This window comes from Pyrus communis, chromosome 13 (assembly GCF_963583255.1).
Source record: "Pyrus communis chromosome 13, drPyrComm1.1, whole genome shotgun sequence".
NCBI classification, from domain to species: domain Eukaryota; kingdom Viridiplantae; phylum Streptophyta; class Magnoliopsida; order Rosales; family Rosaceae; genus Pyrus; species Pyrus communis.
Window position 1 is genome coordinate 7,011,231 of NC_084815.1, and position 19,357 is coordinate 7,030,587.

The 19,357-nt window shown below is 44.2% G+C and overlaps 1 protein-coding gene across 1 annotated transcript; it reads right to left on the reverse strand.

Moving 5' to 3' along the window:
* Positions 1 to 13,230: 13,230 nt before the first annotated feature.
* LOC137712164 (uncharacterized) lies at positions 13,231 to 18,449 on the reverse strand. Its single transcript, XM_068451292.1, has 6 exons — positions 17,819 to 18,449; positions 17,233 to 17,771; positions 15,944 to 16,464; positions 15,709 to 15,880; positions 13,367 to 13,610; positions 13,231 to 13,271 (listed from the first exon to the last, which is right to left on the reverse strand). Exons 1-6 carry the CDS (start codon positions 18,447 to 18,449, stop codon positions 13,231 to 13,233), a joined length of 2,148 nt encoding a protein of 715 aa, XP_068307393.1.
* Positions 18,450 to 19,357: the final 908 nt, after the last annotated feature.

Here is a 19,357-nt window from a genome sequence, read left to right on the forward strand (position 1 = left end):
AGCTGGAGAGCTTCGCTGGCGAACCAGAGCCGCCGACGATGTCGAAGAACAAGAAGAAGAGTTGGAAGATCCAATCTCATTTGGACCGTGCGATCGGAACAGTGGCTTGGTGGTGCTGGTGTCCCTGTGGCTGCTGTTGGTGATGTATCCCAATATTCATTCTTTTCAATCTCCCACAACCGAGCAAACCAATCGAGAACATCAACCTCAAACTGCCTTGAATGGACACCGTAGTTGTTCTCGATAAACGGATCGCCCAAATTGTTGATGGAGAAATGCTGAAGCTGTGTTAGAGGACCATAGTCGAAGTCCAAATTGTACAGATAACCCAGATGTCGTTCTGAGCTCCAAACGGCGTCGTCGGTGGTGAAGGCACCTGGGAAGACGGGCCCGTCGGGCTTCCGTTGCTGGACCAGCTCCCGATTCCGCTTAGAGTCGACTGGGGAGACCCGGACATGACCCACTCGGGCTTCTCTTTGGGAAAGGCGGCGGGGACGGATAGCTTCTGCGTCTGGTGAGCAGGCTGTGGCGATCTTTGCCGTCGGAGGCTCTGGAAACGCGGATGGTGGAACTCGACGGAGCAGAACTCGCACTGGCCGTCACCGTCGCAGGCGTTGCAGTCACGTGAGAAGCGCATGCTCATGGCGCGGTCGGAGGTGAGGGGGATGAGACCAAGTCGGTGGAGGCCACCTTGCTCCGGGTGTGCGCACCCTGTGTAGCAGGTGGGGTTTGGCGGAGTGAGGTAGCAAAGCTGATGCTTCACTTCCATGGTAGTGGAGAGGTTGCTGGGCATGGGTGCGAGGAAGAAGAAGGACGCCATTGGGCTGATGCCAATAGGCTCACGGTTTTGGACTTTTATCCTCAACAATCCAGCCCACTCACGGTTTTGGGCTTTATCTTTAACAATCCAGCCCACGGTTTGGGCTTTTATTCTCAACAATCCAGCCCACTCATGGTTTTGGGCTTTATCCTCAACAATCCAGCCCACCGCCATTATTATTATTTGTAATACATTATAACATATGTATATTTTTTTTTTTTTTTTTTTTTTTTGAGTAGAGAATATATATATATTTTTTCTAATACATAGTAACATATGTATTATTTTTTTTTTCTTTTCTTTTGTAATAAAATTGACTTTCTTTAATGAAACATTTATTTATTTATTTTGATGTGACTGTACTTGAAGTTTTGAAGTTTCAAGTTGCCTACGTACTCTTCCAAAGAAGAGATCAAGTCATAACGTAGTTCAAATGAGTGATGGTTTTGATGATGATTTTGCCGTACACAGTTTATGCTCTTGTGGGCCAGGAGCGTGGTGCGTTTGCAGTTTCAGCTCGTGCAGGCAAGGAGCGTTTGTTGTCGCCTTTTATGCTCGTGCGGACAAGGAGCTTTGGTTGTCGCCTTTTAGGCTCGTGCGAACGAGGAGCGTGTTTTTTTTTTTTTTTTGATGATTTTGTCAAACGATCTGGTAGAGGCATTCCTTGCAATCTTCATAGCAAGGAGTCTTGACTGAGTGATTAAAGAAGTCTTCGGGGAAGAAATCGCGCATTGTGATGGCAACGGGCGATCTTTGTGTCATAATTTCATCATCCTCAACATTTTCATGTAATATTGAAGGTTGACGGTAGCTGCTTTGCCCCCTTTCCGATTGGTGAACTTGTGGAGGAGACCTATGTTTCTTGTGCATTTTCTTTGGAGTGACATAAGTCCATCCTTCAACTTCACTTGACTTGACTGACATGGTTTTGGAGCATGCCCCCAGCGGTTGAGGTGAAGATTTTGAGTTCAAAGAGCCAGAAGTGACGGAGGTATAGTTTGATTTCACCACATCATTAAGATCTAGCTCGATGATCCCTTTCTGAGCCAACTTCATGATGAGATCTTTTAGCACAAAGCACTTTTCCGTCGGATGACCAATGAAGCGGTGGAATTTACAGTACCTTGGACTGTCAGTACGGTTCATATCTTCCGGCCGTTTGCACTCAGGTAGGTCGATCACCTTTTTGTCAAGCAAGTCTTTCAACATGGCAACCACATCAGAGTCGGGGAATGGATAAGTCTTCTCCTCAAGCTCCTTCAAAGTGCGTCTACGTATCTCTTGATCACGAAAAGCTTCGGTTTGAATCGCCTTGCCTCGTGTATGGGTTTTGACTGGAGTTGTGTTGAGCGTCATTGCTTCCTTGGTGGGTTTCCACGTAGCCTTATCCACCTTGGGCCCCAAAATTTTGTCATTCTTGTAGTCGGCGATCTGTTCTTTCTTCCCATGACGGGTGATGCTTAACTCCATATCATGGGCGCGGGTGGCTAACTCCTCAAATGTTCGTGGTTTGATGCCTTGAAGGATGTAGTGTAGTCCCCACTGCATGCCTTGAACGCACATCTCGATGGCGGAGGTTTCAGAAAGCCGATCTTTGCAATCCAGGCTTAATGAACGCCATCTATTTATGTAGTTGATGACAGGTTCATCTCTCCACTGTTTCGTACTGGTCAGCTCTAGCATGCTTACAGTACGACGAGTGCTGTAGAAACGGTTGAGGAATTCCCTTTCTAGCTGGTCCCAACTGTTGATAGACTCGGGTTCGAGGTCGGTGTACCAGTCAAAAGCGTTACTTTTCAGCGAACGCACGAACTGTTTGACGAGGTAGTCCCCCTCTGTCCCAGCATTGTTGCAAGTTTCAATGAAATGGGCGACATGTTGCTTCGGGTTGCCTTTTCCATCGAACTGCATGAATTTTGGGGGCTGATAACCCCTCGGCATCTTCAAAGCATCAATCCTCTTGGAGTAAGGCTTTGAGTACAGTACGGAGTCGTGCGAGCTTCCTTCGTACTGTGTCTTGATAGTGCTTGCAATCATCTCCTGTAGCTGCTGGATAGAGAGAGATCCCATGGATGTCATTGCTTGGTCTGGCTTCGGCTTCTCTTCAGCTTTCTCCACTGGTGGCTCCTCTTCTTCGTCACCTTCTTTCTTTAATAGGCCAATATTTGGGTCGACTTTTACGTCGGGCAGTGCATCTAGTTGGTTGACAAGTGCGGCAATCTGCAAGTCTTTCTCTTCCACAGTCTGTGTGAGCTTTGCGATTGCTTCATTCATCTGAGCTAGCTGTTCTTCAACAGAGGTGACGCCGATAGTCATGACTTGTGCAACCAATAGGCATGACTTTCCTTCAGACATCCAGGGTGCTGATGAAGAAACCCATTGGCCATTTTGGGATGTCATCTTATGCGCCTTAGCAGCATGCTTTGGTGCCCCCAGCAAGGTTAGGTTGATGATAGACTCGCGCCTTTGATGTTCCCTTTGCTCGCTTAGCGGTACCAATTTTGAAGCGGCATGTTGATGAGTGGTTGTGGTGCCAATGGATGCTCCATTCGTGGCGGAAGTGCTTATGCTTCTTCCCTTGGTGGTTGCAAGAACGGCTTGTCCCTTGCTTGATGCCATTGATTTTGGAGGTGTGCTTTGGTTGTTGTCAACTCCGTAACCATGCTCCTTCAACTTCTTTTGAGTTTTGGTGAGGTCTCGATCTTTGTCGTTGACGGTGTTTGAAACCTTCTTTCCAAGATTTGAAGAGGAAGCAAAGTCATGCCTAGCCTTTGACATGAGTTCGTAGGCATTTGGGTTGGAGCCTTCTTCGGTCCTCTTAGTTGGAAGAGAGCTTGGTTTCACCATGACACCATGTTGCGCCTCCAGACGGTTGATGAATCCGGCGGTTTGCAAGTTTTTCTCCTCTGCAATCTTTATCAGCCTTGCAATTGTTTCCTTCATCTGAACCAGCTGTTTTTCAATGGAGGTAGTGCCGATAGTCATGACTTGTTCTTTGTTTGAAGCCATGGACTGTGCTTGAATATCTTGAACGGAGACAGAGATGAGAGGTAGAGAAATCCCACCGGGCGTGCCAAATTTGTGAACACGGAAAATTCCTGAAACAAGAGACAAGAATAACGCGTACAAAATATATTTTTTGTTTGTATTGATTTTGGGGTTACAATCTCTTTGTAATTTGATCCTCTGATTCTATCTTCGTAGGGTGTAGGTTTGTGGATGAGCTGTTGATCCAAAGGGCCGTCGGGGCTTGATCTAGGGATGAACAGTTGATGAACGGATCTTCAAGGGCTTTTGGGCTTGATCTTGAAGGCTGGGTGTATGGATTTCTTCAAGGGGCCGTCGGGGCTTGATCTTGAGGGTTGATGGATGAACGGATCTTCAAGGGCTTTTGGGCCTAATCTTGAAGACTGAGTGTATGGATTTCTTCAAGAGGCCGTCGGGGCTTGATCTTGAGGGTTGATGGATGAGCGGATCTTCAAGGGCTTTTGGGCCTAATCTTGAAGACTGAGTGTATGTGTGGATTTGTTGAGGTTGTTGATCCAAAGGGCCGTTGGGGCTTGATCTTAGGACAAACGGATGATGAACACTTTCTTCAAGGGGCCGTCGGGGCTTGATCTTGAGTCGGCGGAAGTTCTTCAAGGGCCGTTGGGGCTTGACCATTGAAGGAGGATTTGACGAAGAACGAAGAGTGTTTTCTTGATCCTTCGGGATTTGCTTGAGAGCTTTAGAGTTTCGAGGCTTCAAGGTTTTGGTGTGATGTAAATTCCCTTCTTTCTTTCTCTTCTTCCTTTCTTTCTTTCCCCCTTGAAATGAATGCCTTGGCTTCCTATTTATAGAATTCCAAAACTTGATTTTTGGATTTAAATAATCAGATGAAATAAATCATTTCTGCCAGGTATTGACACGTGTCCTATTTGATGACCTTTCCAATTTATTTCGATTTTTTGTTGAGTCACACGCTACATGTAAAATTTATGTGACACGTGAGCGTTGAAATTTTAATTATCGGTCAACATTCATTTTACCGAAATTTTGATGTATACAGAGAGCTAAGGTGAGTAATAGGGTGCGGCTGATATGGGAACTAGGGTTATTGTGAAAATAGATGGGGACTTGCGGCTGAGATGGATTTTGGATGAATGAAAGGCTACGGATTCAAAGGAGAGAATGGAAGGGTGCGGCTAGGTTGTAAAAGTGTGTAGGGTTTCAGAAAATAAACCCTAGCTTATTAAAATTAAATCAAAGGCTTTTAAAATTAGGAAATAAAATCAGAAATTAAAAGGGATGGCTGCAAGGTGCGGCTAGGGTTAGGTTAGGAGAGGGAAATAGAGTTTAAGTGAATGACAATGGACCTAAATACCCCCTCTTGCACGGCAAGGGAAGGGGATAAGAGAAAAGGGCACGGCAAGGGTGTTTAAGAGGCCTAGGGCCTTCGTTTTGTGTCCTAAAGTGCCTACAAGGCCTTCAAAGTGGCTAGAAAATACGGACGTTTAAGATTAGGAAAGGTTACCAAAACGGGAAACCTAGGGTTAACTTTCCTACTTCAAGTAGGAATCCTTGTTTGAGTAGGAATCCTCGTTTTGGTAGGAATTCATCGTTGGAGTAGAAATTCATCGTTTCTTCAAGTCTTCAACTCATTCATTCCTCATTTGCTTCAAAAGACTCCAATTTGCATCTTCTTGCACACTTTGGCCTTATAATCTGAAAATGCACAAAAGTGACTTTAAACACAAAAATAGCTAAGAAAACACAACATAAATGCACGAGAACAAGCTAATTAAGTCGCATGAATATGCTCTTATCAATTACAGGTCCCACCGAACCCACCTCTTTTGCTCAGGTTATCCTTGATCCCAAGTGGCGCATTGCTTGAATGCATAATTAATAGCTTTGCAGCAAAACAATACATGGACCATGGTTCCCTTGCCTGCAGGTCACAAACCCATTAATTGCAAATGAGTTTATAAAATTAAATACAACTCTGATGGCACAAATGAGTGGTACAAGGCTCATCTTGTTGCTAAAGGATACACTCAAATTGAGGGCATCGATTATCAGGAAACCTTTTCTCCTGCTGCCAAACTCACCACTCTGCATTGCCTTCTTGCTGTTGCTAGTGCCCGTCACTAGTTCATTCATCAATTGGACGTTCAGAATGCCTTTCTCCATGGTGATTTGCATGAGGTAGTTTTCATGGAACCTTCTCCTGGTCTTTGCCGACAGGGGGAGAACATTGTATGTTGGCTTAACAAATCTCTATATGGACTCAAACAGGCCTCTAGAAACTGGTTTTCCACTTTTTCAGTCACCATTCAAAAAGCTGGTTACCAACAATCAAAAGTTGATTATTCTCCTTTTACCAAGGCTCAAGGTACTTCATTCAGTGCAGTCCTTATATATGTAGATGACATACTTCTTACAGGAAATAATCTTCAAGAGATGGAACGACTCAAAACATTTCTTCTCACACGCTTCCATATCAAAGATCTTGGTGATTTGAAATATTTTTTGGGCATTGAATTCTTTCACTCTAAGAAAGGCATTTTCATGTCTTAAAGAAAATATACATTAGATATTTTGCAAGATTATGGACTCACAGGTGCACGCCTAGATAAGTTTCCGATGGAACAAAATTTGAAACTCACTCCCACTAACGGGGCATTGTTAGATGATCCAACCAAGTACAGAAGACTAGTCAGACGAGTGATTTATTTTACTGTTAACAGACTTGACATAGTTTTTTCGGTTCTCACATTGAGTCAATTCATGCATGAGCTTTGCACACCTTATTGGGATGCAACTTTACGAATTCTCAAGTACATCAAAGGTACTCCTGGTTAAGTTTGTTATTCCCTATCTCCGACAATCTTGAGTTAAAGGCCTTTTGTGATTCTGATTGGGGAAGTTGTCGTGCCCCAAGAAGGTCAGTTACAGGGTATTGTATTTTCATGGAAATTCTCCCATCTCATGGAGTCCAAGAAACAAGACAATGTTTCTCAGTCATCTACAGAGGTCGAGTATCGAGCTTTGGCCAATACATGTTTAAAGTTGACTTAGTTATGCTATTGTTTGGGCCCAAAATGACAACTTAGGCTGAAAGTAATAAAATGGGCTAAGACTCTTTCTCCAACGGTCTTCATAGGGTATCAAGGGCCAGCTAGGTTCCAAGAGTTATCTAGTCAGTTTTTCGGTCGAGTCCTTTTGCCAAAAATATTGATTCAGATAAAAAAGAAAGTTGAATCCTTGTACCACTAGGGCTGTTAAAAGCTGAAAGCATTAAGAATTAGGGAATGAATCTTGTTCATTGTGGAAGTGGGTTCAAAATCCCAATTGAATTAGGACTAGCCGAGTCCTAGTTAGATCAGGATAAAGAGTCCGAGTCCGGGTGTGGTTCTAACTCGGCCAGGAGCAGGTTCACTACTATAAATAGAAGAGGGATCACACCATTCAAGGTCTCCAATTCAACACACAAACTGCTCTGCGTAAACCCTCGCTCTACGCGAAACCTTTTAACAACTTGTCGTCAAGGGACAAGTGCTAGCAGACTTCCTTGCCGATCATCCAATCCTGGCCGATTGGAAAATCTCATACGACTTGCCTAACGATGAGGTGTTCTACATCGACATCTCCCCGATATGGACAATGTTCTTCGATGAATCTGTACGAATGGACGGAGCAGGGGCAGGAGTAGTATTTATGTCGCCACAAAGACAAGTACTACCCTATTCCTTCTAACTAATCAAGCTATGCTCCAACAACTTCGCTAAGTACCAAGTGCTAATCATTGGACTCCAAATGGCGATCAACATGGAAATCACAGCCCTAGAACTACATGGCGACTCCAAGCTCATAATCAATCAACTCTTGGCTGAATATGAAGTGAGGAAAGATGATCTCGTCCTATACTTCTGGCTGGCAACTCAATTGCTACAAAAGTTCAAGGCTGTAACACTAGAATATGTGCCAAGAAAAGAAAATCAAATGGCAGACGTTCTCGCTAACCTAGCCTCGAGTATGACACTAAGAGAAGACGAAGCTGCAGACGTGCCAGTTTGCCAAAGATGGGTGATCCCGCTTATCACTGAAATGCTATTAGATGATGTAAACGTCATCTCAGTACTTCTGATCAACTACTTGGAGCATAGAAGACTTCCAGATGATCCTAGACACTGCTCTGAAATACATCGACGAGTACCTTGCTTCCTCTACTACAAAGGAACACTCTACCGACGGTCTTTTGAATGAGTGCTCCTGAGATGCTTAGGTGAAGAAGAAGCCAATCAAGCCATGGAAGAAGCACACTCAAGTGTGTGCGGGGCACATCAGTATGGATCAAAGCTACATTTCCAGCTCAAAAGAATGGGTTACTATTGGCCAAGCATGGTGAAGGGTTGCCTGGAACATGCCAAAAGGTGCCAAGCCTGCCAATTCCATACTAACTTCATACATTAACCACCTGAGCCATTACACCCTACAGTTGCTTCATGGTCATTCGATGCATGGGGATTGGACGTCGTAGGACCAATTACACCAAAGTCATCTGCAGGAGAATCTTACATCTTAGCTGCAACAGATTACTTTCCAAGTGGGCTGAAACCATACCCCTAAAGTCAAGAAGGAAACTGTAGCCCATTTCATCAAGGAACATATCATCCACCGATATGGTGTGCCTCACTACATTATCACTGATAACGAAAAACAGTTCTCTAACCAACTCGTGGACAAGCTCTATGAGAAATACAAGTTCAAGCAGCACAAGTCTTCCATGTATCATGCTCCGACCAATGATCTTGCAGAAGCATTCAACAAAACATTGTGCAACCTTTTAAAGAAGGTGATCAACCGAACAAAGAGAGACTTGCGTGAAAGAATAAACGAAGCACTTTAGGCATATAGGACGACACATAAAACTCCTATGCAAGCTATGCCGTATTCTCTCGTATATGGCATGGAAGTTGTTCTACCGCTTAAAAGTCAAATCCCCTCACTAAGGATGGCTATACAAGAAGGCTTCACTAATGAAGAGAATGCAAAGTTGCACCTTTAAAAGCTGGAAGCGCTAGATGAGAGAAAACTCGAAGCTCAGCAGCACTTGGAGTGCTATCAAGCACGACTCTCTAAGGCTTTCAACAAGAAAGTTCACCCTTGTTCCTTTTAAGTGGGAGATCTCGTCCTTACATTGCGTAGGCCTATCATCACAACTCACAAAACAAAAAGCAAGTTCACATCAAAGTGGGATGGACCTTACGTAATACAAGAAGTCTACACCAATGACACTTACTTAATCATGGTGGAAAACAGCTTGAAGATCGGCCCCATCAATGGCAGATTCTTGAAGCACTACTACCCCTAAAACAAATGTACCACGCTCCTGGCCCATAAGAGCATTAATTGTGTACAACAAAATAAACAAAAAAAAATCCGTCATTCATTTGAACTACATCATGACTTGATCCTTCCTTAACCAAGGGTACGTAGTCAACTTGAAACTTCAAAACTTCAAGTACAATCACACATCATCAACAAAAACACAAATACTTTGAAGAATAAAGAGCAAATTCAAAAAGTGAATACTTTATTTCTTTAAAGGAAAAATTTGGCTACAAAGCTTTATTACAAAAAGAACAAAAAAGAAAAAAAAACACAAAACAAAAACAAAAACAAAGAAGGCTTGTATAAAAAATGGAAGACACCATTTGAAAACTGTGTAAATACGGCGACGATCTTCAAGCAAGCCATCCAAAGTCTTCAAAACCTTTACATCGGTGGGAGACAAGGTGGGCACTTCCATGGCCGCACTTTTCCCTTGCTTTAGGTGTAAAAGCTTCTCCTTATGCTGAGAAAGTGTAGCTTCCTGCTTTAAGAGAACACCTTGAAGTTGTGATGCTTCCATTTCCCCTCCCACCTCCTCACAAACCACATTGTGCTCCATAGCATGGATGACAGCAACAACTTCAGCAAAATCCCGTTGCAATCTTTTGCACAGCACCTCACGGCAACGCACCACAGAAGGAAAACTGTGACAAAAAAGCACTACACAACAAAATCCCGCTGCAATCTTTTGCACAGCCCCACACGGCAGCGCACCACCGGGGGAAAACTGTGACCAAAAGGCACTACACAGCAAAACCCTTATGCAGTCATTGCACAGCACCATATGGCAACGTCACCATAAAGGGAAAACTATGACCAAAAGCACTACACAGCAAAATCCCGTTGCAGTCTTTTGCATAGCACCACATGGCAGTTCACCACCGAGGGAAAATTGTGACCAAAAAGCACTACACATCGCAACCCTGTTGCAGTATTTGCATAGCACCACATGGCAACGTCATCACCAAGGGAAAACTGTGACCAAAAGGCACTACACAGCAAAATCCCACTGCAGCCTTTTGCACAGCACCACACGGCAGTGCACCACCAAGGGAAAACTGTGACTAAAAGGCACTACACAACGAAACCCTAATGTAGTCTTTTGCATAGCACCACACGGTAAAAAGTCATGCACTGCAACTCCAAGGCTTCATCACAATGGTGCCAATGCCGTCGTCAGCTTAGGGGCCTTATTTTTTCCTTATGCACTTGAGCAGCTTGGACATGTTGCGTCGGTTCAGAGAAATTGGTGCAGTGGTAGAGTGGTGCTAGGGTCATTGCCACGTCTTGGAAGAAATACCCAATATGGCATCACAGCAGGAGTGAGGAATGGTTTCTAGAACAACGCAGGTGGACAGACAACGGGGATGAGTTACTTTCGTTATCTTCATCCGCTGCAGAGAGTTCGGACTGCTCCTACTTTGTCCATTTTCTGAAGGCCACAACATTTTCCAACTTCTTGGGAGAGGTACAACAACTATATGTTACAAGAAGATACTCGCCGGAGGGCCTGCAAATCTGCTTGCTGGGCTGGTTGTGCATTGCTCACTGCTGCTGTGACTGCACTCCCTCTGAAAGACCACCAGACACGTTGGCTAAAAACATGGCACAAACTGCTCATTTCCGTCTTGGCATGGATGAAGAGCATAAACCGAGGGCACCACTTCGGCAAGAATGAGCATGGTTAGAATCTTCTTCCTTTAGGGATACCTGCAGTATTCATACTTCGAACCTGCGCTCGCAGCCACTCTCTCTACACCACCAATTCTAGCGAGAAAGCAGTACATGTTGTCGTGATGCAAGATAGCAAGGTAATGCAGTGGCTTTGCAATGATTGTGTGTGTGTGCTTGTGTGTGTGTGTGTATATATATATGTGTGTGTGTGTGTGTGTGTGTGTGGAATGGTCTCCAGAGAAGCAAATGAAACTTGTCCGCATGTTGTTGTGCAGCGATTGTGCAATCCATTATATATATATATATATAATGGTCGAATGAAACTGGCCCGCTTAAAAAAAAATAAATTCAGGCACATTGTGAAGGTTCTTATACCAAAAAAAAAAGAAAAAAAAAAAAAAGCAATGATGATGTTGGGAAGCATCTTTCAAGGGCAACCAACTGCCAATTGTTTAAAGTAGCAGTTTGGTGAAGATAAAAGAGAAGCTGGCCGACGGCTTCATTTCAAAGCTGTTGCAGATTGCAATTGTGGTTTTTTGGACATCACCCATTATTAGTGATACTTTTATAGCTTTTGGAAAGGAAAGCATAAAGAAGCATTCAAGGGGAGAGCATTCGGCTCTCACATGAAAAAAATACCCACTTACAAATTCGATACTCATTTAGCATACTTGTGCCAAAAGTTGAAGCCACTCACAATTGGATGCCACTATTTGAAAGTCAAAAAGGAAAAAAAGGGGATGGTGGCGACAAAATAATTGAAAGATAGAAAAAAAAGGAGGATGGCGCATCAGACACCATCTTGAAAAGAGAGAGAGAAAGAAAGAGAGAGAGAGAGAGAGAGAGAGAGAGAAAGGTTATGGGATGGTGTATGGCACCATTTTCAAAATATGATCAGAAAAAAAGACAAAAAAAAAAAAAAAAAAAAAAAAAAGGAAGTACCATATCTTAGTGAAATATATGTTTTATTGTATTTAGCACAAATACACTAAATGACATAAAGCCCATCTATTGATATCTTTGAGAAATTACAAATATGTACAACAAAGAAAAAAAAAACAAAAAAGAGGGAGCCTTCACAAACGTTACTCATGTGAAGCCTCAACACTCGGCAAAACCCCAGAAGAAGGAGGCACTGGAGTTTGATCATGTGGCGCCTCAATACTTGGTCGAACTCCAGATGGCGAAGGCAAAAAGTGCCTCTAGAATACAGCCACAAACCTCTGATGGTCACTTTGAATCTGACTTTCAGATTCCTGTAGTTGATCAAGCTTTCTCTTCATGCTCGTTGAATAATTATTCGCAAGTATGTGCAGCTCACTATTCTCGTGCTTAAGCCGTCTAATTTCTCGTCTAAGATTTGCCACCTTGGCCGTCAATGATTCAACTTGCCGAGTTCAAGGAAGTAGGCGTTGGCTCATATTAGACACAGAGCCCGCACACTGAACACTGAGAGCAGGGAGTCTTGGACAACTAACTCATTGGACCGTCTTGAAAGTAGCTTATTATCTCTAGGAGTGAGGAGGTTCCTAGCTACTACTGTAGCAGTTATCTCATCCCTCATTACAAAGCCTCCAACTGTAAGAGGGCCATTAGAAGACAAGAATGACGGATGCCATATATTATCTTGACGCGACTTGTATGTGTCACTCCTGAGACTTAAATCTAAGCAAAAGTTAGATGGGTAAGCCATTTTCAGAAATGATGAAAGAAAAAGGTTGGATAGAGTAAAATCTCAGAAATATAGCAAAGACAATTTTCACAGACGGGCAATCTTCAAAGTATGCATTTTGAATACAATCCATACCTCTATAAAATGAGAGGTAACACAACCACGTGTTCAAAAATCGAAGGGACGCCACTCTTCAAATTTCAAAAGCTGAATTTTCCTGCATAAAGTTCGTCAACACTTTTCAGACGCAATCTCAACTTTTCGGATATCACATGCAACTTTGTCAAAGATCTTTGGTAAAGTTGGAAACGCGTGAATTTCACTATTCCAACTACAACACTGTTGCCGACAAGCGTGGGTAACAAGGCCACTTCCACATCACTACCTGCTATTGGGAAATCCCTATATATGTCGACCTTCATCCTCCATGGCAAGGAACACATCCCAAAACGCTTGACTCTTCTTCCTTGCCAAGAATGCATCTACAACCAAACTTCTCAACATACTCAGTTTTCTTTCTCTCTGAGAATACCCCTTCAATCAGGTCATTTAAAATGATCAACTTATTTCCTCACCAAGAAACCCCTTTCGGTCGAAAGGGTTTACACCAGCATCAAAATCTTATACTCTTTCCTTTAAGAGCAAAAGTATATCATATCACCAAGATTAAGAGCAAGAGTATCTCATATCATGCAATCTCCCTGTCATTTCCTTTACCCTTGCCCTTGCCTACAAGACAAGGTGAAAGAAAGCAATCAGTCGGAACCTGAAATCAAACTTCCAATCTGGAACTGATTGCCTAGAACCTTTGCCTGGTTGCTTACCTTGCATTGCTCTCAAGTACTCATCTTCAACTGTCGTTAGGTCTCGAATTTCCTCAGCAAATACCTCAAAACAGTTGATATGGTGTTGGCTCTTTACACTGAAGCTGCCAAGCATGGGTGAGTTCGTTGAGAAGTGATGAACCATCCAAAGGCAAAGGTTGCGCACCACTTCTACTGTGCAAGAGACTGAAGCAGAAGGATCAACGATGAGATAGAACAAATCACTATAGCACAACGCCCTTCCCTGCAAAACAACATAATCCAGATGGAGGTCTAAGTTAAATCCAAGCCCGGCGTCGTTGCTCTAATTGAAGAACTCTAAAAACTTCAACAACCTTTCGCTATCACCGTCATCGAAAAGCAAAGCCTCGCCGTGCAACGCCATCAAATCACCACTGCTTCTTCAAAAGCAAAAGTATCTCATATCATCAGGGTAAAATGAAAGTATCTCATATCATGCTTTCTTCCTGTCTTTTTCTTTGTCCTTGTTCTTACCTGTAGGACAATGAGAATAAGAGCAATCAGTTGGCATTTGGAATTAAGCCTCTAGTCAGGAACCGACTGCCTGGAACCCTTTCCCTGATTACTTACCTAGCATCGCTCTCGATACTCATCTTCAACTGCTAATGTACTTCCTGAGAAGATACCACATATGCTGGCAAACGAATAAGGCGAGTGACAATGAAACATCAAGCTTATGGATAATCAAACGCAACAACTGCACGTGTTGATTCATCCCCAACAAACCCTAAGATCACTTGCCATGAAACCGCTCATGGTCCCATTTTATTCAAGATCAAGCCTCGACGGCCCTTGAAGAAATCACAAGTTCGATTCAAGATCAAGTGTCCACCACCCTTAAATCAAATTGAGCTCCAAATAAAAGAAGTAAATTTAGACCTTTGGAGGAAACCAGAAAATCCTCCAATCCAATTCAAGATTAAGCCTGTGGAAAATCAACAATTGGAGGAAACTAGAAAATCTTCCAGCCAAATTCAAGATCAAGCCCCGACGACCCTTAAAGAAACTTTTAGCCCAATTCAAGATCAAGCCTCGAGGGCTCTTAGATCGGCGTCTACATTAAGGGACTTCAAAACACATCTTCTACACGTGACAAGCACATGTATACGACGTGCCTTGAAGTGAGGGCATTTGTAGACACTGAAATTTTGGTGAAATAAATGTTGACCAATGCATTAAAAATTCAAGGTTCACATGTCACATAAATTTTATACGCATCGTGTGACTCAACGAAAAATCGAAAAAAATCAGAAAAGTTATCAAATAGGACACGTGTTAACATTTGGCAGAAATGATTTATTTCATCAGAAAAGTCTTCTCAGAGCAATGTTTGTCAACATGGGGCGAAGTTTGAGGAAGACCCAATCCCTAACTCGAAAAGTCTTCTCAGAGCAATGTTTGTCAACATGTTGTTGCATTCGTTGTTGTGCCAGCTGCATGTTCTCTCGTAGTTACTTGAGCAAACTTTCACTGTCCCGGAGAATGACGGCGACCATATGGACCAGAGAGAAGCCAGGAAGATAAGATAACACTGTGGGTGGTGGGTATCCATATACAGCCTGGAAGGATGTCATCTTAATGGTCGACTGGAATGTAGTATTATACCACCATTCTACCCAAGGAAGCCATCGAATCCAAGTGCTTGGCTTGTCCATAACAAAGCTACACAGATAGTGCTTCAAGGTATGGTTGAGAAGTTCCGTTTGTCCATCCGATTGTGGGTGATAGGCTGAGCTTTTGCAAAGCACTGTTTGTTGATTTTTGAAGAAAGTCGTCCAAAACTCACTTATAAAAATCAGGTCTCTGTTGATGACAATAGATGCTGGCATGCCGTGCAACCAAAAGACCTTTTGAACAAAAACATCCGCAATTTATGGGGCAGAATAAGGGTGCTTGATTGGGATGAAATACCTATATTTGGAAAGGTGATCCACTACAACCAAGATAGCATTGCGGTCGTGGGTCGAGGGTAAGCCTTCTATGAAGTTCATGGTTATATCAGTCCACACTTGTGTTGGAATGGAGAATGGCTACAATGAACCTGGTGGTTTGATGGTCTCATAGTTGGTGCGTTGGCACACTTCACACTCGGCCACGAAATGCTTGACATTCTTTTCGAGACCCGGCCAATTGAAATTGTTCATGATACGCTTGTAGGTACGCAGAAATCTCGAGTGACCCGAAGATAGAAATGCGTGGAATTCCTAGAGAAGTATGGAGTGCCAAGAAGAGGTTGCAGGAACAAAGAGATGAGATTTGTAATAAATGAGGTCCCCTTGGAGCTGGAAATGGCGCTTACTGTGCGGATCATGTTGCAGTACAGTGAGGATGTTGAAAGCTTGAATGTCGATGGTATATGAAGCTTGAAGCTCTGCCACGCAATCAAACAGTGGTGTGGAAAGCCTTATCAAGGCAAGGAGTTCTGGCCGGCGGGACAAGGCATCAACGACTGTATTGGAAGCTCCCGAGCGGTACTCCAAGGTATAGTTATACCTGAGGAGTTTCAATAACCATTTCTGTTATGCTGGAGTGGTAATACGCTGGTCCAAAAAATACCGAAGTGTTTGGTGGTCTGTGAGTATCTTGAAGTGGTGACCAAGCAAGTATGGGCACCACTTTTGGACAGTGAACACCACCGCAAGCATCTCCTTATCATACACGGAGAAGGTTTGGTGTTTAGGTGCCATGGGCTTACTAAGGAACTCAATGGAGTGGTGGTCCTGAGATAATACGGCTTCGATTCCGACATTGGAAACATTGTACTCAATGGTGAAAGGTTTAGTAAAGTCAGAAAGTGCTAAGACTGAGGTAGTGGATAAAGCATCCTTGAGAGCCGAGAAGGCGCTGTCAGCTGTCTTGGACCATAGAAACTCGTCTTTCTTAAGTAAGTCTGTAAGAGGTTTGGCAATAAGACCAAAGTGGCTGACGAACGTACGATAATAACCGGCGAGCCCCAAAAAACCCCAAAGAACACAGACAGAAGAGGGGGTCGGCCATTCCATAATGGCAGCAATTTTAGAAGGATCAACTGTAACTCCCTTAGCTGAGATGATATGCCCTAAATAGGCAATGGACTCCTGCCCAAAGAGACACTTAGTTGGCTTCAAATGTAGTTAATGTCGTTGTAGGATGTCAAATACAGCAGCTAAATATGACAGATGTTGATCCAAAGAGGTGCTAAACACCAAGATGTCGTCGAAAAACACGAGGACTGATTTGCGGAGCAGAGGCTTCAAGATGGAATTCATCAATGATTGGAATATGGCAGGGGCGTTGGTAAGGCCAAAAGGCATTACAGTGAACTCATAATGATCGTCGTGAATGCAGAACGTTATCTCGTGTATGTCTAGCTCGTGCGTACGGATTTGATGATAGTTGGAGCGAAGGTCCAGTTTTGAAAATATGGCCGCACCCTTCAACTCGGCCAATAGCTTATCAATAATTGGAATTGGAAAACAATCCTTAATGGTGACGGCATTAAGCTCACGATAATTAACACAAAAACGCCAAGAAGAGTCACTTTTGGCCACCAATAAAGCAAGGAAGGAGAAGGAACTCACGCTGGGATGTATGATGCTAACGACGAGTATCTTATCGACCTGACGCTCTAGTTCCGCCTTCTTTGCATGCCCATAATGATAGGGTCGTACATTAACCAGACCTGTCCTTAGAAGTAAGGGAATGCGGTGGTCAATGTCTTAGTGTGGTGGTAAGGAGGTGGGTGGTTGAAGAAGGACATGATACTGGCGTAGAAGTGCTTGGATATTGGTCGAGGAAAGTGCAGGAGTTGGAGAGGACGAGGGGAGTCCTGAAAGCTATGTGAGCATGCTGAGGGAAGATGACGCCTTAGTACCCGGAGGAAAAGAGAACCCGAGCTGGGGTGAGGTGAACGACCCTACCAAGCGATAATTTGTCACGTGCATGGAGAACTCCATGACCTTGAGAAGAAAGTTCCAACCAATGAATCCTAAGGTCTTGAGCCAATTTACGCCCAAAACCATGTCGTACCCAGCTACAACCAAGAGGTGGAAGTCACTAGTGAATGTATACCCTTGAAGGCATACGGAGACCTGATGAGCTAACCCCTTTGTGTGAAAACATCGACATGTTACCACTATGACTGCCTCAGTCCATGAATGATCCACAGGCAATCCCAAACGAGTGGCCACTTGTGGATTGAGAAAGCTTTGATCAGCCCCAGAATTAATAAACACTTGAATGAGGATGTGGTTGATGAGACCTTCCAGGCACATAGCATGGCCACAGGCATGCTTCGTTGCTGAGATAGCGTGAAGGGCTAAGGGGTGCTTAAGATGTTCGACAACGGCCGGGGTTAGGAGCACGGTTTCAGCTAACTCCGAAGTAGGGTCAAGGCTGTCATTCTCTGCCAGTAATAAGAGGATATGAGATTGTCGGCATTGGTGTCCCTACCGGTATTGGTTATCACAGTTGAAGCGAAGGCCTTGCTCACAGCAAGTGCGCATTTCAGCTTAGGTAAGCCGAAGAACTGGCTTATTTGGGGGAGGGTTGGGTGTGGTGGTTGTTGGCCGCAGTTGAGTGGTTGTGGAAGAGGGGTTGATGGGTGAAGCATTGGAGGTCGAGGGTTGTAGGAAGAGGCACGGAAGAAGCCAGAGCATGCTGCTGGACGACATCCCTGTTTATGCTTGTAAATCTGAGCTAGTTCAATGGCCCGTGAGAGGGAAACTGGCCCTTGAGCAACAACGTCATCCTGTAGTTCATCCTTGAGGCCGCCCAAGAATGCGCCCAAGAGTTGAGCATCAGTCCAATCCAGAGTGCGGCACGATGGGCTAATGAAATGGCCCACATAAGCCTCGACTATGGTTGTTTGTGAGATGTGGGACAAGGCCATGTTGAAATTCAAGGAGTCGGATGGCCCAAAACTCTGAAGCAACTGTGTTGTAAAGGTGGCCCAAGAGGAGATGGGGTACCGCATCTTAAACCAACGGAGCCAATGGGCAGCATCACCTTCCAGATGGAGACCAGCCACTGTCACGCGGTAGTGGTCCTCGACCTTATGGTATTCCAAAAACTCTTCCGTCATTGCAATCTAGCCATAAGGATCGTCCCCGAAGAAACGAGGAAGTTCAATCTTCAAATGACGAAGTCTAGAGAAGGATGGGGAAAGGGGTTGGTAGGGTTGGACGCCGTACGACTCAGGGGTGAAGGGTGGTACGTGCGGCCCGCTGGAGGATGGTTGCAGGTACCTAGAGGTGGAAGGACGGTTGAGAAGGTTGGTGTTAAGGGCGAAGGGTTGGGTGAAGGTAAAGGAAGAGAGGCCCGCAGCCATGTGGGATCTGGGAAAGTGGGTGGTGGTTATTGGTTAGGAAAGAGATGAACCTTATGTGGGTGGAGGGATGGGAATGGGAATGGTGGAAAAAGGGGTGGAGCCTAGGGAAATGGGTATGGTGTCGATAGGTATTTGGGAGGTGGGTTGAAGGGGGGGTTTTTAGGGAGCGGCGTTCGTCAAGGATCGTTTGATGAACTTGGTCCTGATGGATTCGGTGGGCCAAGGAGTCGGCGAGGGAGTGTTGGAGATCTGTGATTTGGCTGGAGGTCTTCGTAGCGAAGGTTCACTAGGGACAAAGACTCTTGAATTTCTTGGAGTTGCTGGTGCTGAAATTCACGGTCCAACTCGGCCTCAGTGATATCGGCCACCATGACGGAGGCCTTGCATTTGCCCATGGATGCACACCTGGGCTTTAGATACTAAATGGTAGGCACCAGCCGCACCAAGGAGACAAGATTGCAGAGAAAAGGAAAAGTTGCAGATAAAAAAGATAAGTTGTTATTTCATAACCTTCCAGGAAACTACAAAAGGGTTGTATATATCCCATAACAGCCACTACAGACAAAAGGTTAGGTGGCCAAGTACTGAGTCACCATATTATAATATCCCATTACCAGATAAGTAAAATAAGCTAAGGAAATGAGCTACAACATAATGAGGTC